Raw genomic sequence first — 26,919 nt, 5'->3', positions numbered from 1 at the left:
AGGTTACCACACACAGGTACCACCAGGGGGTGATAAATCTCAAACGTAGACTGTAAATGTACTCAAAGTAGCCTCTAATGCTACACGAAGAAGAACACCTGAAGTGTCCTCGGACCTTTAGCTTTGTTGCTAAAAATATGCTATCTTAGCTTTTCTTGCTAAGTTAAATACTATCGTCTCTCTCCTTCGACAGAGGAGGAGGTATAAATAAACAGCTGTTTCAACAGCAGCGATTCTGCTCTTTATAGCAGAATGTGAAAATCCCCCGCAACAAGTTGCGTTTAAAAGTTTACAAGTAGCTAATTCGTTCACTAATAATGGGGTCCCGTGGGTTCGAAAAGATACTAGAATCTCGTAGATATCTCCCGTCCTGCATGACTAAACTGACTTTAATTCGGAATCTCGCGAAAGAAAGTGGTTTAGATTAGGCCTTTACTTGATCAATTGGCGCACGGCGGCGCTTAAAAATGTCAGTTGGAGACGGATTCAAACTGTTACCTGAGCGCATCAGCAGTGCTTACAGAAACTCACACACTCGCTCTGACAGCGAGCAATTCAGCTTAAGTGTTGTTTACACAGCTCAGCTGATCGGCGTACAGTGACGCAAGACAGTGTGACAGCTGACAGGCTGTGACACACACAATGTTTAGAAATAAACGTACACGCACGCACATGAAACATCAGTGAAAGCGATAAAATATTGATTAAGAACGGAGGCTCAGGGGTTTATAAATGAACGTTTGCTGTTATTCTATAGGGCATGATGTAATTTGTCTGTGTCATTTAATTATTTAAGCGATTTCTGCATCGCACCGGCACCATTATGTAGCGTATTTAAATGATTAAGATGTTATATCTTTATTTACCTCAGATTTAAGAAGGGGCACCACTTCCTGTTAAAGGAAGAAAATAACTTTAATGGTATAAGTTAATTAATTAATCAGTCAGTTTCATATCTTGAAAGACGTAAGTTCTGGAAATGTTAAACAAGAAAACACACAGACAAAGTCCTGAATTTTATGTGTAAAATTTAATATAAAAAGGGGTAAACAATAAGGAATAGATGAAACAGATAAAGAATATGATTATTATGATCAGGATAATGCAATTATAATGTATGGTGACATTATATATTTAGTAATGAGATAAGACTCGGTATTGTTTGAATGACTTAATCAGAAAATGGACAAAAAGAGAAAGTTGATAAAGGAATTTTGGGATTCTATTTGGATTTAAAGGAGGGCTCTGAATAGACACGACTCAAGACTCAATCTTCCAACACTCCTTGCCACCAGCAGTCTTACTCTGAGATGTGTTCAATTGAACTCCGCCGGCTGGTCCTGCGTTTCAGTCTCTGGCAAGCGGTTCTTTTCAGGCCCAGAGAGGTCCACGGGCCAGATTAGATGCCTTGACACCTTGGTCGGAGTGTGCAGCTGGGATAGAGATTGTACGTCGGTTCAGCCTTCATCTCAGAAGCTCCAAGAGGATCCAACAGGAAAGAAATTATTAAAGAGTCTTTTGATACGCCGATTTCCAATTCAGAGTAACCGGATGGCCATCTAGATGAATCCAAATTAAGGAATTGGCATTCAAAATTGAAGAGCAAAGACTTTGGAGAAGAAAGTTCAAAAACCTTGCTTCAGCCAGAAAGAATTGATGTTCTAAAAATTGTGCGTGAAAAAGAAAGTTCGGCAGAGAGTCGTCTCTACGGCACAAACTTAAAAGAAGTGATTTGGACCGAAGTCCGAAGAGAAGCGAGCAAGAGCTGAAGCTCTAAACTTCAAGAAACCAAAACTAAAAAGAACCCAAGATCTGAGCTGAGTGTGAACTCTTATCACCTGGATGGGAGGAGGGGGGTCTGCAGGCAAAGAGGGGTGCCGCCCACGGGTGACTCCCATTCTGACCGGAGGACAATTGTTTAAACTAAACCGAGTTTACTCAATAAGATTAAGAATAAGAATCTAAACATATATACGTCACCATACATTCATTTCGATATTATTTCTATCAGATCCACGTTGATGTAGGTTCACGTCATATATTTAGACAAACATTTCTATCAGATTCATGTTGAGATGGAAATCACACCATCTGGGAACATCCTCAGTTAATCCCAGCCTGTAGGTGAACAAAAACATGTTATACAGTCAGCATTCTTAATAAGACATATTAATAAAGTAGTAAAGTTGCTGTCTTTAAATAACACCTTCTATAGCTAATATCAAAGAGTATGCTTTATAACACGTCTAAATGTATAATTATGAAGATTACGTATTCATGGATATTCTAACACTAGATGGCAATAGCGCTCCACGTCAAATTCCTATTAAAACTATACTATAACTCTTATTACTGTTCTGAAGATCAGATTTTGAGTTTAAAAAGATGATTATAATACATTCAATGTGACAATTACAAATATCTAGATGAAGAAAGACATAAATGTTCATTTGATGCAGAATTGAACGCTGTGGTTTAATTCAGCTCTTCAGCAGTCCTTCAACAGATGGTCAATTTTACGACTTTGCAGAGACTGGTTTCGGTCACAGTTCATGTCTTTGGGGTTAATTCGTAGATAGCAGAGTGTTCTGTTTCCGCTTGGTTGTTTATTCCAGGTGTTGTAAAAGTTCAAAACATCCTGTCTGAGAGGGATACTTAAATCATTGATCAGTTCCTTTGTTCCTTGGTAAAAGTAATCAACATGTTAATCCACAGTCCTGAGTCCTGCAGGAAGAGAGTTGTAAACGTGGCTGCCGATAACGGCTACACAATAAATCAACAAATCATAAGTGTTAAGCAGAGAGATGTACACACACAGTCATCAATGATCCTTTATCCTGGTTTTAAATCTTCAGTGCAAACTAAAAGCTTGATTTGTTATTCTAATGTTAGTCAATACATTTGAAGAGTGTATGTCTGCAGCCCTGGATGCTCTCGCCTGGTGGCCTGAAGCCGTGCCCGCTGAGCTTCTAATTTTCAAAATAAAGCTCTGGAAATCATGCAATTGAATTGTCACGTGATACAAACATACTAGGTGCTTATGCATATACATTCAAGAGTAAATAAAAAATAAGCAATTTCCAATTCTTTTGTGCTGTATATGCACTCTAATTGTTGTGTTTCTGGGGTTAGCGTATATTATTATTATAGACGATATTAGCATTTGTAACTGCGTTAGCATTTAATGTGTTTTTCAACAAATTTAAGCTAGCTAGCGAGTTTTATGGTTTACCCACTTTCGTACATTCAAGACTAAATACATTTTTTTTGCCATTCTTGTGTTCTGTATATGCACTCACACATGCCCTTGTCTTCTTTTGGTGCGGTGGTAATGTTTGAATTAATGCACGAGTTTGGAAACTGCTTCTTGACCCAACGCACTTGCCGTTGTATATTTCGGGAGGAGCGGGTGCCACATCACATGAGACAAGAAAGCGCCAGGTCTGCAGCCATACCCGTCTCGGCGACGTTAAGGACAAACTCTCCTTAGCCTCAGCTTTGGACCCCCTCTTCAAGGCCCTCCCCTTTTCTGTCTGATGAAGGTCATGAGGATACGATTACTCGACTAATCACTGAGGCATCGAGAACTAATGAAAACTAGGCAAGCCCATATACATAAAATTAAATGAAGATATTGACTCTCTGTGCACACAAATAGGATATGTTAGTTGTGTTTTTCTTACAGTACGGTTCCACTGGTTCTGACAACGGATAGCTTCTCAACGCTTTCTATTCATTTCCTTTGGAGAGCCGGAGAGGCAGTCCAGAGCTCTATTCCCTCCATATGAGTCCAGGGACCGCCCAGACTAGCCGCACGTTTATCCAATCAGGTGCATTCATTGAGGCTATGTCACCTATTGCGTAACCTACAGAGAAAAACTTGGCTATCAAGAAGAGGTCCAGGAGAACATCGGAACAAGCCAACCCTGAAGCATTGGTTGTCAACAGTCTACGGCTCCGTTACTTTTTACTGCATGTTTTCTATTTGAGATCGTTTATTTCCAGATCAGACACGAAGTGAGAAGGATGTGGGTACAAGACACGATCTGTAGGTGGCAAATACTACGGGGAATATCAAACATTTGGAACTGACAACTTGGGTACATGGAGCTGCGGTAGAAAAAAGGCGGAACGCTTGGAAAAAGGGTTGTAGTGCCTGAAGAGTCAGAATCCTCTTTCTACACACCTCCATTCATTGCTTCCTCCGTCATCCACCCACATTCATCTCACACGCCAATGAAAAACAGCCACAGTGCCGCAAAGTCTGAATCCGTCCTCCAGGAAGGGCATTTGTACAGGTGCAAGTCACCAGTGATCGAGGCAGAGAGTCATTTAAAGAAAGTCAGTGAAGGAGAAGTGTTACCTCGGCATAGAGCGTGTTTGAAAGTCCATGTTATATCCATTTTGTGTGACATCTTCGTCGCTGGAGGTCCGTTGCTGTCAGGCCGATTACCTGTTGGATTTGTTTATTTCCCTGTTCCTGGCGGATCAGCTGTTCCCTGGAGTCAGGAGATGCTGGTCGCAATGGATCAAAGCCAACTGACTTAACCTACTGACTGACTTAAAAAACTTGTGGCTTTTGTTTTTTTGTGTTTTGATTTTCGCACCACGAAGAGAGACGCTGGTTTTCTTTTGAGTTTGTTTCCTTATTTGTTTTCGAGGCCCGTGGTAAAGTCCAGAGCAGAGTTTTTGTTTTGTACTTGAACATTGAACTGACATGGACTGAACTGTGGGTTGTGGGTGTACCGGAGTGAACTTTTTCGGCACAGGAGTGAACATGCACACACAGTACGCACATTCATTTTGTTTGCAGTGTGGTTGATACCTGTGAAAATATATATTATTGAAATCACATTGCTGTTTTGTTTGATTGTTTTGTGGCTCTTGCTTATGTCCTATTTTGTGCAGGTTGACTATTTTTTGTTAGCATTTAATTTTTATTTGTCAGACTTGACTCTGACAGGCACCCCAAAATTAAAACTTTGTCAAACCCGCTACAAAAAGTGGCACCCCAGATATCTGGATTCACTAAACCCTGGATTTGTGGAAAAAAAATTGCCACACTCTTCTAATTAACCTTCTCAGGAATGGATTTCTTTTCCCCAACACCTGTTGAAATGGCCTCATCAAAGCAAGGCTGCAGTCAAACTCAGCCATTTGCAGAAAAAAAGGACCACACAGTCCTTATTAGATATGGATAAATGTGTGACATTGAACCCTGATCTATCTCAGCCTCTCATTCCATTGGCAGTTCCATCTCAGGAGGAAGTTGGGAATCAGGCTGGTTGTTCATCTTTATGGAAGACTGAATTAATGGAGGAACCAGTTGACACTGATGAAACAATTAAAGCAACTTTGAGGAGCTTGAAAAAACAGTTACAACTTTATTTAGAAATGTCACAACAACATATGAACAACACTTTCAGCACTTACATGAAACTCTAGACAAACAATCAACCATTCTAATTAATCAGTTTGCAGCACATCTTAACTGGCGCTTAGCACACCACCATATAGAGATTTTAAAGGACATCAAAGAGTTCATGAGCCCAGTCGCACAATCAATTGATCACCTGCAGGATGATGTGTGGAAATTGTCGCAAAGCATGGATTCCATGTCCCAGGAATTGGGTACAATGAAGCAAACACTGAATGTATCTACACTTGCAAAAGTCCCTGTTCAAGCAGCACCCAAAAATGTTCAGTTGGAGGAGGCTCAGAGTCAGCGCCTCCAGCCTACTGTACTAACTGATAAGGAAGGTGTGCTTCAGTCTCCTCATGATTCTTCCGTTCTGCCTGAGGTCAGGACAGTTAACCGGAAAATGTCCTGTAAAACTGCAGTTTTGTGCAGAGTCCTCTCTTTCTGGGGAGGGGGAGACTGGCAACTCCATTGCCTTCTTTTCTGCAGAAGCTCCATCAGCCACTGCACTGTTCCACAGTGGTACACAGACCACTTTGGAAGACTCGGACTTGATGCTGAGGGCAGTTCAGGAGTCTCACTTGGAGGAGCATATTAAACCCCAGTTACATAACCTGTTACTTAACAATGTTGATGTGTGTACAACCAAAGTGGGATGCACTGAGATATTGAAACATCAAATCTTTCTCACCAATCCTGTACCCATTCGACAGAAACCCTGTCGAGTCTCCCCTCCTAAACACAAGGTGATGAAGGAACTCATCGAGGACATGCTAAAAGAGGACGTAATTGAACCTTCTTGTTCTGCTTGGGCCTCGCCTGTGGTTCTGATTCCCAAAAAGATAGGGAACCCAAGGTTTTGTGTCGATTACCGAAAAGTGAACGATAACACAGTCACTGATGCTTATCCCATTCCCACAATCCAGGAGATATCGGATAGTCTCTCAGGTGCTGTTGTATTCTTATCACTAGATCTTACTAGTGGCTACTGGCAAGTGGAGATGGATCCAGAGGTGAGGGAAATCACTGCCTTCATATGCCCTCATGGACTGTTCCAATTTAAAGTTATGCCATTTGGTCTTAAGAATGCCCCTGCCACCTTCGAGAGGCTCATGGAGAGAGCATTGGGAGAGCTGAAGGGACTCATTTGTTTTGTCTACTTGAATGATATTATCATCTTCTCTTCGTCCTGGGAACAGCATTCCTATGATGTCCAAGCTGTCCTGGACAAACTCCGGAACGCGGGCCTCTCTGTGAACATGAAGAAAAGCAAACTGTTCAGAACCTCTTTGAAATTCCTGGGTCATCTTGTCTCTGCTACAGGAGTCCATGTTGACCCAGACAAGGTTGAGGATGTTCAGAACTTCCCTGCACCCACCAACCTGAAAGCCCTACAAAGGTTCTTGGGCATGGCTAGGTGGTATCACAGATTCGTCCCCAACTTTTCTCAGATTGCTGAACCACTCAATGCCTTAAAGAAAAAATGAGCAAAATTCAGCTGGTCACCTGCATGTCAAACAGCGTTTAATACCCTGAAACATCACCTGGTAAAACCACCTGTCCTTGACCATCCAAACTTCAATGCTCCCTTTATGGTGTACACCGATGCCAGTGAGATTGGACTTGGGGCTGTGCTTGTTCAGAAATCCAACTATGGAACCGAGGAAGTCCTTGCCTTTGCCTTGCCTAAACCCTGCAGAGAAAAAACTATGCTGCCACCGAGCTGGAATGTTTGGCAGTGGTGTGGGCAGTTGAGAAGTGGAGAACTTACCTTGAAGGCAGACTGTTTACCGTTGTGACTGATCATGCCCCTCTTCTGTGGGTGTTCAAAACCACCAAAACCAGCACACGACTCATCAGGTGGGCACTCCGGCTTCAAGAATTCACTTTCACTGTAGAATACAGAAAAGGAAGATACAACACTGTACCGGATGCCCTCTCCCGAGCCCCTTCAGAATCCATCCATACTTCCCTACCTGGAGGCACTGTGGCTGTTTTTCATTGGAGTGTGAGATGAATGTGGGTGGATGACGGAGGAAGCAATGAATGGAGGTGTGTAGAAAGAGGATTCTGACTCTGCAGGCGCTACACTCCTCCCCCCTTAGCAGAAGCCGACCAAAGGTAAGGCGCAGTAGTTGTCCTACACAGAAACACAGTCCAGGTGGTTGATTAATGTGAGTTTGAATTGTGACCGTAGTCATTGTCAGAGTCATAAGTATTGTCAGAATTTTAATTTTTCTTTTCCTCCATCCTTTATTAGAAGTTGGACAGGAGGTGTCCGCGAACCCAAGGAAGTCCTCTTCATCCGACTCCTCATTCAAGATTTCAAGAATGCGTTTTTTCTCCTGCTCCTCTAGACCCTGAGCAGTCGGATAACAAGGTTTAAGACGGGCAACGTGGACAACTTTTAAGTACTTGCCTGTCTCTTCGAGAACAACTTTATAATTCACAGGCCCAACTTGTTCCACTACCCGATATGGTCCTTGCCATTTTGGGGCTAATTTGGCGGAAACGATTTCTCTGCCTTGGAGAGAGGATGGGCTCTCAACCAGACTCTGTCCTTTTCCCGAAACTCAAGGTCACGTCTGTGTTTGTTGTAGTTTCTTTTCTGCCGTTGACGAGCAGAGTCCAGATTTTTAGAAACAAACGAACAAAGATCTTTTAGCCGTGTAATTTTTGTGTAGCAAGGGGTGTCTGGAGCAGTTTCATGAGGTTCAAACATTGCATCCAGAGGTCCTCTAAGGGAGCAACCAAGATTAAGCTCTGCAGGAGTAACGCCTGTTGACTCCTGGACTGCAGAGTTAATCGCAAACCGAAACTCAGACAGTGATTGTCCCCTACATAGGATGCTATCATTGATTTAAGAACACGGTTCAGTCTCTCTATAAGGTTGGTTTGGGGGTGGTAGGCTGAGGTTAACACATTCCAGGTTCTGCATACAGTTTGGAAAACTGATGAAACAAACTGTGTTCCACGGTCAGACAGGATGTAGTCAGGAATGCCCCACCTGGTCAAGATGTCTTTGACCATGACTTGAGAGATGGTTTCAGCCGTGGCATTTATGATTGGGAACAGTTCAACCCCACGGGAGAAATAATCAACGAAAACCAGGAGATAAACATTTTATTGAGAGCTTTTGGGGAAGGGACCCATTAAATCCATTCCAAGCATTTCCTATGGGCGGTGAGTTTTAGTTTGTTGGAGTTTTCCTGCAAGTTTTCTGTTTTCTGGTTTGTAGAGTTGACACGTTTGACAATTTTTTACATGTTCTCTGGCATCCAAGCTCAGCTTTGGCCAATAGACAAGATGTTGAAGTCTTCGGTAGGTTTTGTGCCTGCCAAGATGTCCAGAGAGAGGATCTTGGTGGAAGTAGTCCAGTAACTGTGTACGGAAGCTAGGAGGTATGTAGAGTTGGTAGATGGTTTTGTATGGGAGGGTGACGAGACGGTAGAGGAGATCATCCATGATGGTGTATGAAGGGTTTGAATTATTGACTTGTCCAGTTTCTACCACTTTTTGATAAAGAACCTGACATTCTGGGTCTTCCTGTTGTGCCTTCCACAAGGGCCTCAATTGAGATGGGAAGCACTTTTGATGGTTTTGGAGAGGCAGATGTGATGGTTGCACACACAGGAAGGGCATTTGTATAGGTGCAAGTCACCGGTGATCGAGGCAGAGAGTCATTGAAAGAAAGTCAGTGAAGGAGAAGTGTTACCTCGGCATAGAGCGTGTTTGAAAGTCTGTGTTATATCCATTTTGTGTGACATCTTCGTCGCTGGAGGTCCGTTGCTGTCAGGCCGATTACCTGTTGGATTTGTTTATTTCCCTGTTCCTGGCGGATCAGCTGTTCCCTGGAGTCAGGAGATGCCGGTCGCAATGGATCAAAGCCAACTGACTTAACCTACTGACTGACTTAAAAAACTTTGGTACCGTGAGTACCTGGTGTGTCTTTTGTTTCTTTGTGTTTTGATTGTCGCACCGCAAAGAGAGACGCTGGTTTTCTTTTGAGTTTGTTTCCTTATTTGTTTTCGAGGCCCGTGGTAAACCCGGAGCAGAGTTTTTGTTTTGTAATTGAACATTGAACTGAAATGGACTGAACTGTGGGTGTGTGAACTTTGCTTTACAAACACAGACTGTGAAACACGCACACACAGTGCACACATCATTTTGTTTGCAGTGTGGATGATGTCCTATTTTGTGCAGGTTGACTATTTTTTGTTTGCATTTAATTTTTATTTGTCAAACTTGACTCTGACTGGCACCCCAAAATTAAAACCTTGTCAAACCCGCTACAGGGTTTTTTCTCTAGGCGGCCGGCTGCTGCAAACACTCTCTCCTCATGGAAAACAATTTAAAAAAGACTATGGTGCTCAGAAAAACACACTATGTGGACACGGGGCTTTAGTTCACCTCTGTATTTGAAAGTGTGTCGACCTTTAATATGAATAGCTGTCATTGTAAGAATGTTTTTGTGACCCCGCTCTAATGGAGGTTACGGATGGTTGAGGACCGCACTGTGACTTTACAACACAGATACCTTTTCAGGTACCTCCTGAAGGTGTTGTCTCGTACGCCATAGATGAACGGAATAATGGATCTGGGCAGGATTTGTATAGTGATATAATAAGCGAACAGATGGTCTGTGTAGTCTCGAGGCAACCATTGCTTTATGATGGTTAATAATGGAGGGCCGACATACGTGGACATACACAGCAGCAGCTGGAACCCGTGCAGCAGGACGGTGTTTCTGGCTTTCTTAGCATCTTTGCTCGCTGCTTTAGCCGTGAACAGGATCTTAAAGTAAGTGAAGAAGATAGTGATCCAGATTACGACTAAAAACACTGAATACAGGGCGTTCCTCCTTTTTGTGTTAACTGGATTTGGAAAGACCGTTTGTCTGAGGCAGAAGACCCGGGAGCCGAAGAAGTCCAGCGGCTCGGTGGCCAAGGTCACAAAGAGATCAGGAAGAACCGACAACATGCTCGTAATCCAGATCAAACCGATCAGAATCAACGTTCTCCTGACGGTGCAGATCTGCACGTGGCGCAGCGGCATGCAGATAGCAATGTAGCACTCCACTGCCATGCAGGCCAGATTGAGAGGCGTGTTCTCAGTGGCAAAGAGAGCCGTTAGCATCAAGAAACAACAGACGGAGACGTTTATTCTGTGGATGGTGTAGCTGATGATGAACATGATAATAGTCAGCGTCACCTGGATCATGTCGTTGACCACCAGGTGAATGAAGAGGATGTACCGAGGGTTTCTGTAGAAGATCTGAGGGAGGGAAGCAAAATATATCTGTGAAGGTTTTCAGTCATTTAGGCCCTGACACACCAAGCCGACGGCAAAGAACTAGTGGTAAATGAAGGCTGCCTGTTGCGTTGCTTCACGTCGTATTATAGGTAGCCTACTAATCCAGAATAATGTCTGATAAAAAGTTGAAAATGGCGCTGGCGTTGTCAGCCCTTGGTCTTTGAGTGGAAAATTAAAAGAAGAGGCGGAGGCGACAAATAAGGAGAAACCGCACTAATGGGTGAAAGCATGGATACTACAGCGGCATGCTCAAGGGGCTTTCCTGAATGGTAAATGGACCTTAGCTTTTATAGCGCTTTTCTAGTCTTCTGACTACTCATAGCACTTTTTACACTCCTGCTGCTTCTGTGGCGGTGTATGAATGTATTAGTTACTTCTGATGGATGATACTACTACCATAAGTGTGTGAATGGGTGTGACATGGAGCAACTGGGGGTTAAGTGTCTTGCCCAAGGACACAGCCGACATGTTGCCCAGCTGGGGATCGAACCCTTAACCTTCCAGTTGAGAGGTGATGACTCTACCAACTGAGCCACAGCTGCCCCTGAACCTGTGTTGAGAGCTGGAGAGAAATGAAACCTTCAAAACAGCAAATCAGAGAGATTCCTTTCACCGACCGTTGACGCCGATTCAACATTTCGAAATTGGCCAAAAAAAGGCAGACGGGTAGAGTTGGACACACCGCAAAAACTAGGGCGAGAACCGCTCACCAACTGCCCAAAGAGGGAAAATTCCTCTCATTTGAAACAGGCAATGGACACAGACGACTGTCGTTGTCTTTAGAAATGACTGTTTTGAGGAGACGGATAACCCCTGGAGTTGTTGTGGTACAAATCTAAACAGATCTGACATTAAAGGAAAATGAACACTGTGTCCAGAAGTGACCAGCCTGCTGTACAATGGCTGGACATTTTAGTTACAGTAAAAATCAAACAGATATTTCTCTAAATGGAGGTTCTTCATCTGTTGTTCATTAGAGGTGGGAAAGAAATCGATTCAGCATGGTATCGCAATATGTTGTGTGGCAATATTATATCATCTCATGGCCAAGTATCGATATTTTTTTATCTTAATAGGAAATATGCTTTTTTTAAATTTTATTTGCTGAAGGGGTTGCACAATTCAATTGTAACGAGTTGCATTGTTAAGAGTTCATCTTAAAATTCCATGAGACTGAAGTACCAACAGTTCAGATTATGAGGTCCATGCAGCCTCACAGGGTTTAACTTTGATCATGTTGGTCAGTCTGAGGGCTCGACTCCCTCTGTGTAGAAATAAAAAGACTGAAGTGAACGGACTGAGAATTGTTTCTTATTTGACAAAACAGTTCAAAACAATACATTATAATATGCAGTTAAAAAAGCTTACTTGCAATATATAGAATTGTGACTCAAGTATGGAGATAATATCGTTTCACACCACTATTGTTCATGTTCAGCTCCAAAACCACATTTTGTTCCGTTTATTTCTTCATGTGCCGTCGTCTGTTTGGTAGATTTCTCTCTTCCTGCCTGAAGTTGAAGCACTATTCTCTTTTTTTCTCCACACTAAACAGCCTGACATCCAGTGAACTGGGCTTCTTTCTGCAGGTCAATATGATAACAGATATTCCTCTGGAGTCTGTGAATACAGTCGCCTCCATTAATGAGATTCTTTTTTCAAATGATACCTGCTCAGTTTTCACAATGAAAACGTTTCATCTGACTGAATGAATGAATGGAATCGCCCAAATATAATGAGTAAAAATACATCAAGAGACAGCTGCCTGGATGATGATGATGATATTGATTTCATGTTACAAATCTAAAGTCAGAATCAGAATCAGAATCTGGGTTTATTGCCAAGTACAAACACAAACAAGGAATTTGACTTGGTGTATTGGTGCTAAACAATTAACAAGGAAATGAAGCAGAACTAGCAACAACTTAAATAATACAGTATAAGAAGATATTAAAATATATAAAATAGAATATAAAAATGTAAAATATAAAAAAATCAAAAAACACAAAAGACTTGTTCCTGCTATCATGACATGAAGGTCATACCTGGTGTTTGCTGAAGGTGTGGACAAGGCTGGCATTGATGTAGTTGATGGAGATCACCAGAAACACGACGATCACGTTCTTGGTGACGGCTTTAGAGAGGGAGTCTGGAAACCGAACGACCACGGTCATGTTGGCAGACGACACATTCATCTCTGAAGACAAAGAAATGTCCAAAAGAGAAACACAACAAATCAATCAATGATTATAGGAAACAAGAAAGTGGAGCACGATGTTCAAGTATTAGGAGCACTGACACTTTTTAAGAGAAAAAAAATGAATTCTGATATTTTATAATGTTTGTTCAGGAGAACAGAGGGACGTAGATTTATTATAGTATCCCACTAAAACGGGCCTACGAGCATTTGACCTCAAAGACCAACTTCCTGCCTGGTGTGTAAACCCTGATGAGAGAGACTGTATTTATAGAGCACATTTAAAAACAACAGAGTTGACCAAAGTGCTTTACAACAAAATAGATAAAAGCATAAAAGAGAAAAAAGGAACCAGACAAGCTCTTATACTGGGTCTAAGAACGCCAAAGCATTCAGATAAACTGTTAGAGGTGATTTAAACACGGGCAACGTGGGTGCCAGCCTAACCTGGGGGAGCAACTGGTTCCACAACTGCAAAGGCCCGGTCTCCCCTTTGTTTCAGCCGAGCGTCATGTGCAACCAGAAGTGACCTTCTGTGATGACACCTTTGAGGCTTTCTTCTGAAGATAACACATTTTACTTTATTCTAAGCTGCTTGTTTGATTTGTGGCTGATGCACATCTCGACTTTCATCAGTGTGAAACATGTTGACGGACGTTTGTCCAACGCTCCTCAGTAACGATGAATGTTAGGTTCAAAGACCTCATCAGGTGTGTTTCTCTGTTGCCTGCTGATCCATATAAAATTCAATTTAATCCATATTAAAGCGCTCAGTGTTTAAGAGTTCCTGTTGATCTTTAATGTCTTCATACCGGGCTGAGGTCGGCTGTGTTACAAGTAAATATGCTCATTTATAATAAATATGTAGAACAACATCTCTCCTCTTTCCATTCATCTCTCCTACCAGCTCGTCTGTTTAGAGTTTCACGTTTATAACATTTTAAAGGACAAGTTTAAGTCATTAATGTAAGACTGTATCTGAATGTTCATGAGTTATAAAACTTACAAACGTACACAGTTCAGAGTGATGTGAAACTTCCACATGTTGGAGGTAATCTAGCTTTAAATAAGAGTGGATAACTGTTTCATTAAGTAGAGTATAATGAGCCCTGAAGCACGTTGCCTCATTATTAACAGCTTTAAGAACATTCACTCAAACGCTCCTGTGAGTGAAAATACAGGCAGCTGTTAGACTATAATCCCAGAAGAAGAGAGAGACTCACCTCAGAGGAACATCAGAGCATCAAGATTGAATAAAAAAATATACAAATGTAAATTTAGATATCGATGCAGGCAGACTCGAGGAATATTTAAACATCACAGAATGAAACAGTTTCTAATTCAGCAGTCTCAATGATTCCTCAGAAACGTCAGAAAGCAAACCATTAAAAACACTAAACATGCATCACATGTTCCTGTCTTTGTAGTCTAATGCAAACGGCCAGTCTGAAAGTTTAAAGCCACATTAAATGAACCGCTCTGATTTCATAGATGAGATATGAGTGCAGTGAAAAGATGTCGCTGCTCACCTCAGACGACCTGTGGAGACTAGCTCATCGTCAGGAAGGCCTCTGTTAATCTCCCACTTTATATGTGTGTTGTGTCACGCACACATTCAAGGGATCCCTTATTTTTTCTTTGCACGCTAATGTGTTGCCTGCGTCCAAGTGAGGGACGTCAGTGATACTTGATTCTGGAGGGACAAAAATGTTGTTTGACTTCTGGGTCAAAGTCCAGGGTGGGGTTTTGTGGAGCATGCTCAGAACACCTTGGGCCAATTTGGGTCTGATTGAAATGAATACAGGAAATCAACCCCTAACAACATCATCCAGGTTAGAGTAGAAAGCATCATTCAGAGTTGGTGTACACTGAGCCTGTGTAGCGAGCAGTTGTTGGTATCTGTCATGTGTAGACAGAGACGTCGGCCATGATGCAGCAGAATTTTACCTTGTTTTTGCAAAGCTCCGTAGTGTTTCTAAAAATCCAAAATGTTCCCATAATCTTTGGTTTCAGTTTTGCTGGCGTTGGATCGAGTTTCTCATTGAAGGACGTGCCTTTGGACCATGGAGTTTGGCTTCTACTGCCGCCTGTTGGCTTTATTGTGAACTGCACCTTCGGCATTGTGTCTTTCTAAGCTGCCATCACGGCTCTGCGTCTGTATCGATTCTGTCAAATCTGCATTGATGCAATTATTGCCATGTCGTCTTTTTGAGACAAGGTCTAGTAACCGTATCATAGCAGTTTAGAAAATGTTTGAAAAGCTCTCAGCCTGCCATTAGGTTGACTGAAAGTTAGACTGAGACAGCATTTCCAGCATGGAGACCACCATCGATGGGACTCCAGCGCCCCCTGCAGGAACAGACGAGTGACCTCACTCAGGCCTCGTATATTAATGTTTACAGTCGATCAGTCAGGGCTGATTTGACCCTCTTTACGAACAAATCTAAACGTTTAAATCTCATCAAGACGTGTTTCATAAATCAGCGAAGCACCTGGCACAGTTTTTTCCTTCTCCTCATATACGCTGACATTTCTGTTTTCCAGTCATCATCTTTTAACTTTAGTATTCACATGTTGAATGGAGGTTAGTGTGTCACAGTCATTGTACAATTGTACAATTTTGATGCAGTAAAGTGGAGTTCACGCTCGTTATCAGCTAATTCAGTGGTAAAAAAAACATATTGTGTTTGTTTTAGATTCAGGAGAAACTTGTTGCAAATAGCTGTAAGTAAAAACCAAAGTTTTCTTGATAATAGTTTATTCATAACTTTTCATACATCCAACAATTTTATTGCACATCACATTTTTTTTTCATATTATGCAGCCTTAAGAGTAACAGACGTATAGTTCAATAAAGTTATGATTTATATTGAAGCCCATAAAACTCATTACATTTATAATACATTTATTATGCATTTATTATTTGGTATAACTTCCTGTTTTGTTTTTTATCCCAGACAGAAAAGATATCACACTGCCAGTTTTTTCAATCAGTCAGCCTTTAGATGGCGCCACCCTTGAAGATTTTTGCCCATTTGCTCGTTCACCACGGTCAGGGGGGCGCGTCTTGATTTAAGGCCTGCCGTATCTGATAACTGCTCCCGAACAAGTCGGAGCCTCCCTGCTCTGGAATCATAAATATCAAACATGTCTGATATTTATGATTCCTGGTCTGTCGAAAACCTAAAGCAGCCAATGAGGAGAGCTGGGAATCTTTGGGTGTCTCACGATTCTGGATTCATTGATTTGTGGATTCGAAGTCTATTTATGAATGAGTACATACTTCAGGATCTACTCCAGTCATCTGTGAGACTGGCTGAACTTCTTGATTCTCCATTTGGCGTTCTACTGAGTTAAAGAGCTAGCATTAGCATTAGCATTAGCACTGAGCAGGGAGTGACTGATTAGCCCAAATGAAATTAAAAAATAAAATAGATTTTTGGACGTTTTGGATCGATTTTAAATCTCAGAAAAGAAGAATCTCGATTTTTACATAAATCGATTTTCTTTCCCACCTCTAATGAGAGCGAGCAGACTTGGAACCGTCACCAACCGGGTTTTGTGTACTCTGACAACTCATTCTCAACTTGCAAATTAAATAAAGCTGCTCATAATCTATCTTCCCAGCCAAGATCACATCCGTATAGTTTTTCAGTTTTCCCCTGTAAATGCGGCAGGAGAGCCAGCGAACGATGTCAATCCTCATGTTTGTTTAAAATCAGTCGTTTCTACAAACAGCAGGTGTGGTCTCCTGTTCTTGCCAAGTCGTCTCGTGTGTGCGTTCAGAAGACTCTAATATTAAAAATAATCTGAAGCTGTCCTCATGTTTTTGGTCTCCAACATTTTTAAAATCGGTTTATTTTTGAGAATCGTCTTGTGTGTGGCCAGCTTTAACCAAAACTCTTCAGACCCAAATGTTGTTGTTTTTTGTACCAGGCTGTGAATCTGATTATTTCTGCTGTCAGAATGGGCATTTCACCATGAGTGTGTGTGTGTGTGTGACTTCTGCTGACAGCCCCAAGTGGAAACTTGAGGAACTGCGGCGTATTTCACTTCCGTATTGCCTAACTTTCAGTCAACCTAACGATAGAAATATAAATGTAAAACATTTTTTTTTAACCTTTGAGTGCAACGACAAAAAACAGGTGACACTGAGGAGTATTGGCCCTTAGGACGCTGATTTTTAAAAATGAAGAACTCAGGTTCAGGTTCAGGTTACTTTGTTTGTACCCGCAGGTAAATTTGGTTGCAGGGAGAGTCACTTAGTACAACACAGACAAAACATAAAACATACAAAGTGTCTGAACTAATATATGAGCTGTATTGGTTTGAAAAGACGCTGCCAGCACTTAAAAAACCCTGTTGGTGGACCCAGGCCCTTATGAGCCACTTCGACCTTATGACCTTTCGACCTCATGTTTGTCCATGAAGATTTCTAGTCTACGTACTTTTAAAACTGTTCACATGAAGTTTCTAGATATCAGTTTGGGGTTCCACAGGGCAAACTTTTGTTTTAAACCTCATGCGTGTTACTTGGAGGACTTTGAATAATTGAAGAGATGGAGTGAGAGCCAGGAGTTTTGCTAAGCTTAAGCTTTACTTTATTTTTGGGACATACCTTCTTTTTGTTGATGTAGGTTCTGAATGGTTACTGGATGGTGACTTTACAAAACAGATACCTTTTCAGGTACCTCCTGAAGGTGTTGTCTCGTATGCCGTAAATAATCGGACTAATGGACCTGGGCAGGATTTGTACAATAATATAACAAGCAAAGAGACTGTCTGTATAATTCCGAGGAAACCTTTTGCCTAGAAAAGATAATAATGGAGGGCCGATGTATTTTGCCATTCCCAGCAGCAGCTGGAACCCGTGCAGCAGGATGGTATTTCTGGCCTTGTTAGCACCTTTGCTCGCTGCTTTAGCCGTGAACAGGATCTTAAAGTAAGTGAAGAAGATAGTGATCCAAACTGTAACGAGAAGCACTGAATGGATGACGTCTCTCTTCTTGATTATGAGCGGATTTGGAAAGGCTGTTTCTCTGAGGCAGAACACCTGGGAGCCGAAGAAGTCCAGCGGCTCGGTGGCCAATGTGATGAAGAGATCAGGAAGTACGGACAACACGCTTGTAAACCAGATCAAACCGATCAGCACCAACGTTCTCCTGACGGTGCAGATCTGCACGTGGCGCAGCGGCATGCAGATGGCGATGTAGCACTCCACCGCCATGCAGGCCAGGTTGAGAGGCGTGTTCTCGGTGGCAAAGAGAGCCAGCAGGATTATGACCCAACAGACGGGGACATGCACACTGTGGATGGTGTAGCTGATGATGAACAGGGTTATAGTCAGCGTCACCTGGATCATGTCGTTGACCACCAGGTGAATGAAGAGGATGTACCGAGAGTTTCTGTAGAAGATCTGAGGGAGGGAAGCAAAACACATCTGTGAAGGTTTTCAGTCTTCATGGTAGATCATAGTTACATCCAAAAGGCAACAGGACCTGGTTGAGAGACTTGGTTCAAGATTCAACCAGGTCCAGTTACCTTTTGGATTTAGCTTTGAATAACTAAACATGAGTTATAGAACAGTTATAAAAGAAACAGCTGTACCACCTAGCGTTTTTGTCCAGAGCACCAGCGTCTTTGTTCAATTTTTTTCAATGAGTAGAGAGTGTTCAGAGCAGCAGATGGCCGACAGGAGTTTCTGTACGGCTGCTCCAAAGGCTATAGTTGAAAATCTTTAAACTTTTCAGAAAGACAGCGTTGACATCACCGGTGCTCTGTTCCAAATGTGTCTGATCGGGAAATAAACAATTTAAAATAAAAAAGCATGAAGTAAAAAGTAACGAAGCAGTGTCGGCCATACAGCGGCCGTTGTCAACAGACTGTCATGGAGACCTGGTGTTTGCTGAAGGTGTGGAAGAGGCAGGCATTGATGTAGTTGATGGAGATCCCGAGACACACGACGATCACATTCTTGGTCACAGCTGTAGAGAGGGAGTCTTGATACCAAACGACCACGGTTGTGTTGGCCACTAAGCTGTTCATCTCTAATATGAAAAAGTAATTTCTACAAAGGAGAAAGCATCATATTAGTTAAATGATATTTGTCATCAAAATGATAACAGAATACAGTAAATAATCTGATCTAAAGGAAAACAAGTTAAAGGAGCTATAACTCTGACACGTAGTGTTTAAAATGGACAAAGTGGACACTGAAGCTTCAGTGTTTATCCAGCTCTGCATGGGTCTGTAAACCTTTCTGTGTTCTAACCTCTCTCCATTTTTCAAAAGCATCTCCAATATTGATCCTAGTTTGAGCACGTTTCTGCTCGTGGAGCTTATTAGAAACATGCAGAGGCTTTTTAGGTCGGGTACAATCACTTCTATCTGAACCACTTCTCTTGACCGCTTCCATCACTGCAACACCTGTTGACCTGATAACTGCTCTCATATCTGACAAACCGAGGGGGTGCCTTAAAACCACCTATCTTCTCTGGTCCAAACAAATCCAGAGCATTCAGGAGCAGAATCTAAAGTTAGAAGGAGGACATACTGGCTGCTGCATTGTTGTCAGAGAAGTCAGCACTTCAACATAGCATGTTTCCTTAATGTCTGATCATATAGTAAGCTCACTTTATCATTTCACTCTCTACACATCTTACTGATTGGACCTTAAATGTTAATAATAGGACAATTTAACAGCACCTATTTCAGGAAATGTGCTTTTAAGGAAACATTGAAAACTTTCAGAATACCAGAACTATAACAACAGAACTTAACTATTATCTAAAAGTATAGTAATCTACAAATAACAAACCTACTATTTTCATTTCAACATAAAGAACTCTGAGTAATGGACATTCACCAGATGTTTGGTTTTCTAACAGAACATCTCAGAGAAGATGTCCTCCACTCAGAGAAACCTACGAGCAGGTCTTTATTTCTGTCACAAGCAGACGTGTGAACGAGGACACAATCCCCTCTTCACTTAGTCCTCGTCTTATTAACATCAAAAAAACATCAACAGAGAAGTGTGCACGTCCGTGTTTCATGACAGTAAAGAGGTCCACGTGCCTCTATGAAACATGTTAGCAGGACTTAAATGTGAGGTTTTATCTTGATGGTGTTTGTTAAACATACTGGTGAACAACCTGTGCTGAATGTAAAGAGCTTAAAGCCTGACTCAACAAATATAATGTGTGAATGTTTACATACAGCAGCTCAATGTTCTCATGAAGGCTGGTTTACTATTTCATATCAGACAGCAAGGTCTACTCATGCATATAAAATGACCTTTTTCTACATGGTAGCATCAAAATCTTTGAATAAAGCTCAGAATCTGCTATTGAAAGAAAAAACATCAGTGCACATTTCCCCTCCTCAGGCCAGCTGTCAATCACAACCTGATGGTGAGATGAAGTTTATACAGATTCATTCTGCAAAGAGAAACTCGCCTCAGAGCATCGAGCTGTAATAAAGACACACAGATCATACACGTAGCTACAAGAAGAGATACCAACGCATCGGGAATCATTGATTAAAAAAAAAGGTGACAGAAAAATGTAAATCACTCAGTCAGACAATCAAGTTGTTAAAGTCTTTCATCAACAGCAAACACGTTCGTTTAAACCAATTCTTCAGTTTGAAGAAAAGGATGTTGGAGCAATTGGATAAACTGTTTAGATAAAATATGAATCACATTTGACAGAAAGAAGATTCATGAAAAATCTGCAAAATGTTTAAGTCAGACTATGAGAAGTTTGAAAGATGAACAACATGAGAGCAGAGAAGAGAAGTTGGTTCTTACCTAGTTCATACAATAAGACGAGTACGTCAAGAGTATGGCTTCAGTAAGTGTCTGACTTTATATATGGTGTCTTACCATCCACTGTGAATATTACTGGATGAAGCCTGAGTGAGGTCACCCGTCTGTTCCTGCAGCGGGCGCTGGAGTCCCATCGATGGCGGCCTCCATGTTGGAAATGCTGTCTCAGTCTAACTTTCAGTCAACCCAACGACCACTGTTACACCGCGCCCACCTGTCAATCAGGTTAGCTACACACCTAACTATGGATAACACACATCATTCGTTTAATCAAAACTACATTGGCTGGGAAGTGCAAAACAAAATTACAAAGTGTAAAACACTTAAACAAAGTTTGAGACAAATTGACATTTTATAAAACAAAATTACAAAATCAAAACAGTTTTACAGAGGACAAAAAAATTTACAAGATGTGAAACACTTTTACAATATGTGAGACAAATTTACACTTTTACTTGTCCCCAAACAAATTTACAAATGACAAAATCTTGACGGAAAGGGAATGTACCAAATGCCAGAAGTGCATATCTCGTCCTTCCGTCTCATAGGTGTCCTTCAAAAGTTCGAGAGACTGTCCAAATGAAAAGCAAAACTGACTAATCTGGCTCAAATGAGTTCCACAAAACAGGCAAAACACCTTTCCGTCATCGCAAACTCCGTTATCACTCCAGATCACTGCTGGTTGAGTTTTTCCGCCAAAACAAACAAAATGACCCCTCGCTCGAACGCTACCGCTATGGAGAAAGTCAACGGGATTTTTACTTCCGGATCCACAATATTGAGCTCTACTTGGAGTTCATTTTCTAACACTTGCTCTGTTTGTAACCTGTTTGTAACCTGTAACAAGGCCCACCGCAGACTCGTGTGATGAACGTGACTTGCTGAATAAAGAAGGCAGGGCCGAGCCAACGGTAGACAGCAAGGGTCAATCGAAGTAGCATTAAACAATGATTGACAGTCGCACGCAGCAACGTGCAGTCTAAACATAACATGGTCATCACAATATGTTTATTACTGATCAGGCCAACCGCCAGAGCCACCCTGCCTTTACTCGCAAAACGATAGTTTGACAAGCGTCAGGCGAGTGGCGGGTGCTAGTGTTCGACCCCGATGCAGCGATCCATCTTTTTAAAGGGATACTTCACCCATTTGCATTAAGCTTTGTATCATTAGAAACCTGGTAGTATTTTTGAATGTTCGTGCATCCTGCCCTCATTTTCCCCTGAGATGGGCGAGACGGTTGCTGCCGACTTGTGTTTCGGCTGCTGCGTCCTCTGGTCGCCGCTGGCCACCAGGGCTGTTGCGACAGAAGAACGGCCTGTCGGCAGCAACCGTCTCTGGGCTATATTGCAGACGAGGAGCCCGGGCCGGCTCTAGCTGGGGCGGCCAAAAGACACTTTCTGCCTTTCCTCGGCCAAGAAGGCACCAACTTCAAGATTTATTTCTACTACATATATGACCCAATGTCAATACAGATTCATGTTTCAACGGGTGAAGTATCCCTTTAAGTTCTGATACTAATCGGACACCTTGGTTTCCGGTTTGGGTAACATCACAGAGTGACCATCAGATATCAGTGATAAATGTGTGAACCGCTTCATTGAGTCTGCCGGCCATCTTTGTTTGGTGGAACTCATCGGTCCACCTCCAGAAAATACACGACTAAGCGCTCTGCGGGAGTGAAGTTCTGACTGATCTAAAAAACAGAGCAGGAGTGTTTTTATTGAGTGAAGAGAATATAAAAACAAGAACATGAAGAAGAAGTCAAGAACACTTTGTGATTCTTTTTTTAGGTTTTATGATCATTTGCCCCAACGCTTACTGTGTGCTCACTTTACACAACAGATACGTCTTCAGATACTTTCTGAAGGCCTTGTCTCGTACGCCATAAATTATGGGACTAATGGCGCGTGGAAGGATGTGTATGATGATGTAACAAGCGAACAGGGAGTCTAAAAAGGTCTTGGGGAACCATTGCAACAGAGCGGTCATTAACAGAGGCTCTGCATACGTGGCCATACACAGCAGCAGCTGGAAGCCGTGGAGGACAATGGTGTTTCTGGCCTTCTTGGCGTCTTTGCTCGCCGCTTTAGCCGTAAACAGGATTCTGAAGTACGTGTAGAAAATGACGAGCCAAACGATGACCAGATACATGACATAAGTGACGTCTCTCTTCTTGATGATGTGCGGATTTGGAAAGGCTGTTTCTCTGAGGCAGAACACCCGGGAGCTGAAGAAGTCCAGCGGCTCGGTGGCCAACGTGATGAAGAGATCAGGAAGGACCGACAACATGCTCGTAATCCAGATCAAACCGATCAGCACCAACGTTCTCCTGACGGTGCAGATCTGCACGTGGCGAAGCGGCATGCAAATGGCGATGTAGCACTCCACCGCCATGCAGGCCAGGTTGAGAGGCGTGTTCTCGGTGGCAAAGAGAGCCAGCAGGATCAAGACGCTACACACGGAGACATTTATCTTGTAGAGGGTGTAGCTGATGATGAACAGGAGGACGGTCAATGTCATCTGGATCATGTCGTTGACCACCAGGTGAAAGAACAGGATGTACCGAGGATTCATGTAGAAAATCTAAAGAGGAACACGCGGAGGGGAAACATGGAGGGGGATGATGTCAGAGTTTAAAGAAAACTCCAACAGTCATTTATTGGACCAACAGGTGTTATAAACTGAGTTTGTTGATTTTAATCTCAATGTTTAAACATCTCAGTGGTGGATTTAATGATTTGGAGGCCCCCAGATAAGGACTACTATGAGACTTCCTCCTCCTCCTCCTGTAACTATCGAGTTGATGATATTTTGTATCTTTTTAAGTTGATCAGAATGTAAATGAAGTTCTGTGTCAGTGTTTTTGTTCCCCATTTTCAGTAAACAAATCCAAAGAACACAACCGAGTTTTAATCTTTTGGTTACGGTAAATATTATGTTAGTAAACAATTTATTAAGCTATGTGGATTAGTTTATCAGAGATCGTCTGAAGCATAACGGTAGTGACGTCACAATCATCCGACCGTGGTGTAGTTAGCTTTAGCATAACGTTAGCTTTTTACTTCTGTCGGCCGCATTAACGCTTCAAACATCATAAAAATGGCGTTCATCTGTGAAGATTATCCTGCTGAACAAAACGCCTACGCTTCAGAAACGTGTGTTTACCACAGAGATTATTTTCTGTAATGATCCAAAATCTGATGAAAAAATCCCATAGGAGAATTTTCGTTAGACCCCATGGTGATGCTACTTCAGGGTTGGCCTACAAAAATACGTCATATGGTTTGTTCTCTATTGGGAACAATTTGATTATAGACTCTGATGCAAAGAAAAAAAATACCAGGTGGTCACGGGGCCTAAATAATCACAGCCAGCAGTACTCAATATCTCAGGGGAAGTCGACAATCTGGCAGTAGATTCACAATCATATTCTAAATCTAAATGTTTGTGGCTCTCGCCAACAGAGGTCGGTGTCCCGGGCGATCGTTCATGACCAATGACCTGAGGCTATTTTGGGCACGAGGCCCCAGCCAGGAATTTTCCAACCTTTGCCTCTTTGTAAAACCGCCTTTGTTCCTTCTGTTGTAAATATTGGCGGTGTTCCTACTTCCTAATACTTTGCTCCCCTTGTGAATGTTAATTGAGGGGACAAAACATTCGGGACAACTTCCAGTTTAAAGCTCTCCAGTCCAACACCAAATTGGACATCAAATTGCCCCTCGGGGATAATAAAGATACCTTGAACCTTGAACACCACCATCGCCCACTACGACAGAATGATTTCTTTGGTTAAAGTGTTAATCGTGTTATAGTACAATGTGAAGAACGTCGTACCTGGTGTTTGCGGAAGGTGTGTATGAGTCCTACATGGATGTAGTTGAGCGAGATGCTGAGGACGACCACGATCACATTCTTGGCCACGGCTTTGGTGAGGGAGTCTCGGTACTCGATAACCACGGTCACATTAGTCACAGACGACACGTTCATCTCTCAGGTCTGATAAAACAGGACACATCAGAGTTAACCTTGATGATGAAGTATCCAGTCACGTTTATGACGTCTCGTTCTCCAACACGTGGAGTCCTCAAATGAAACATGTCTGACACCAGAATCTTTAACTTTACTACAAAACTACCATACCTGTTTGGATGCCATGGCAACAAAAAGACAGCTGATATTCTGTAATTTCTTGTTTCTTCAATTTGTGCTCTCTCTCGTGAAAATCTGATGTTGTGTAAAAGCTGATACTCTCCCATCCATCCATCAACAAAACCACATTTACCAGTACAGGGTCGCGGGGGTCAGGAGTCGATCCCAGCGGTCACTGGACGAGAGGCGGGGTTACACCGTGGACTGTTCACCAGCCAATCACAGGGCTGACATAAAGAGACAGACAACCAGCCACACTCATTCACACCTACGGACAATTTAGAGTCAGCAGTTAACCTAACGAGCATGTCTTTGGACTGTGGGAGGAAGCCGGAGTACCCGGAGAGAACGGGGAGAACATGCAGACTCCACTCCCTGGGATTGAACCAGGAACCTCCTCAGGGCTAGACCCTGCACCAGCATCAATCAATCAATCAAACTTTATTTGTATAGCACTTTTCATACAACAAATGTATCCCAAAGTGCTTTACATCAAACATCTCCCATCTCATTTTTATCCCATCTCTCCCCATCACTTTTCCAAGCCCGGTGCAGTCTAGACCTGTGAAGGCTGTTTCATCATGAGCCGGGGATCCAGCCCAAGATTTCTGCCTTTTAATAAGGCAGTTTTTTCTTACCACTGTAACTTTTGCTGCTTTGCTAAAGTGCTCATGATGGATATAGCTATAAACTTTGTAATATAGCAATAAGTAAGGTACCTGCTCTTTTGTAATGTTAACAGACAAAGAGTAAGGTATTTTACCTGCTTTTTGTAAAGTGTCTTGAGATAACACTTATGAGTTGACGCTATACAAATAAAAATTGATTGATCAACATAAATCAAACAGCGACAACATGACTCCCTTCCCCCACCCCTAACATAACATATCATTTATTATAAATGACGAAACACAGGAGGTTCAAAATGTAATAAAACTAGATAAAATGAGATTCAGTTAAAAGCTCTACTAAAAAGGTAGGTCTTGAGTTTGCTTTTCAAGCATGCAGCACGATTCTATTGTTCATTAAAATTCAACTCAAACCTTTATTTATTCTTGATAGAACATAGAGGTTTCCCTCGTTTCAATGCTGTCGATATTACAAGCAGATTAAAGTTAGAAAGAAAACAACAAACACTTCAAATCAATCAGAAAACAACTGAGATCAGAGCGCTGATAGACTAGTGGTTATGTTGCACGCCCCATGAACCGAGGCTATAGTTGGTTCATATCCGACTTTCGCTCTTTTCTGCACTTCATCCTCCACTCTCTCTCTTCCCAACATTTCCTCTCTCTTCAGCTGTCCTCTCCAATAAATGTAAAAAGGCTCGAAAAACAACTTAAAAAAAAAAAAACACATGGTGCATCGTAGTCTCACATTTTAATAAACAATCATTAAAGATATTCTCATCAGAAGTTTCACTATTAAAACCGTCATCACAAAACATTCAGAGGTTTGTTCCCGACCAGCGGCTCGTTTTCAAACACACACGAGCACCTGAACGCTTCAAACATCATGAGCTCGCCATCCAGTCACAGATACTCACACTGATGTTCAAACCATCCACATGAATAAGTGAAGAATGATGTAGATGTGAACATGCAGCATGCTGTTAAAAAAAGCAGTAGCTGAGATCAACATAAGATGTGTTGATCTGAAGTTTAGATATTCAGTTGATCTCCTTCAGTAACTTTAACCATTTGTTGTCTGAACTGTGATTTAAACATCAGCACATTTATGAATATGAAGTCAAATATAATCAGCAGTGTTTATAAGAAGTTCATCATCATAAGAAGTTCACATTTAATTAAAAATATGAATCATGTTAGCCACTCTGAAGCAGCACGAGTGTTTATTTTGGACCATCAACCCTCATGTCCTGTTTGTGTTTTATGTTAGACTTTAAAACCAGACAATAAAATAGTTTGTGCACACCCAAGCCAAACACAGCTGCAGGACAAAAATTGTTTAAACCGCAGACTAAAGAGAACGTCCCTCACTCTGTTCATCTCT

At 42.0% G+C, this 26,919-nt stretch overlaps 3 protein-coding genes across 3 annotated transcripts; all 3 read right to left on the bottom strand.

Annotated features, from left to right (window-relative positions):
* Window positions 1-9,901: 9,901 nt before the first annotated feature.
* LOC136179298 (odorant receptor 131-2-like) lies at window positions 9,902-12,927 on the bottom strand. Its single transcript, XM_065955405.1, has 2 exons — window positions 12,778-12,927; window positions 9,902-10,693 (listed from the first exon to the last, which is right to left on the bottom strand). Exons 1-2 carry the CDS (start codon window positions 12,925-12,927, stop codon window positions 9,902-9,904), a joined length of 942 nt encoding a protein of 313 aa, XP_065811477.1.
* Window positions 12,928-17,577: 4,650 nt separating this feature from the next.
* Window positions 17,578-18,984, bottom strand: LOC136179297 (odorant receptor 131-2-like). Its single transcript, XM_065955404.1, has 2 exons — window positions 18,825-18,984; window positions 17,578-18,345 (listed from the first exon to the last, which is right to left on the bottom strand). The coding sequence occupies exons 1-2, from the start codon at window positions 18,972-18,974 to the stop codon at window positions 17,578-17,580; spliced, it is 918 nt and encodes a 305-aa protein (XP_065811476.1). The 5' UTR covers window positions 18,975-18,984.
* A 3,588-nt stretch (window positions 18,985-22,572) lies between these two features.
* LOC136179296 (odorant receptor 131-2-like) lies at window positions 22,573-24,744 on the bottom strand. Its single transcript, XM_065955403.1, has 2 exons — window positions 24,592-24,744; window positions 22,573-23,340 (listed from the first exon to the last, which is right to left on the bottom strand). Exons 1-2 carry the CDS (start codon window positions 24,742-24,744, stop codon window positions 22,573-22,575), a joined length of 921 nt encoding a protein of 306 aa, XP_065811475.1.
* Between the last annotated feature and the right edge of the window lie 2,175 nt (window positions 24,745-26,919).

Source organism: Labrus bergylta, chromosome 5 (genome assembly GCF_963930695.1).
Source record: "Labrus bergylta chromosome 5, fLabBer1.1, whole genome shotgun sequence".
Classification (NCBI taxonomy): Eukaryota; Metazoa; Chordata; class Actinopteri; order Labriformes; family Labridae; genus Labrus; species Labrus bergylta.
This window is presented reverse-complemented; position numbering and strand designations above follow the sequence as displayed.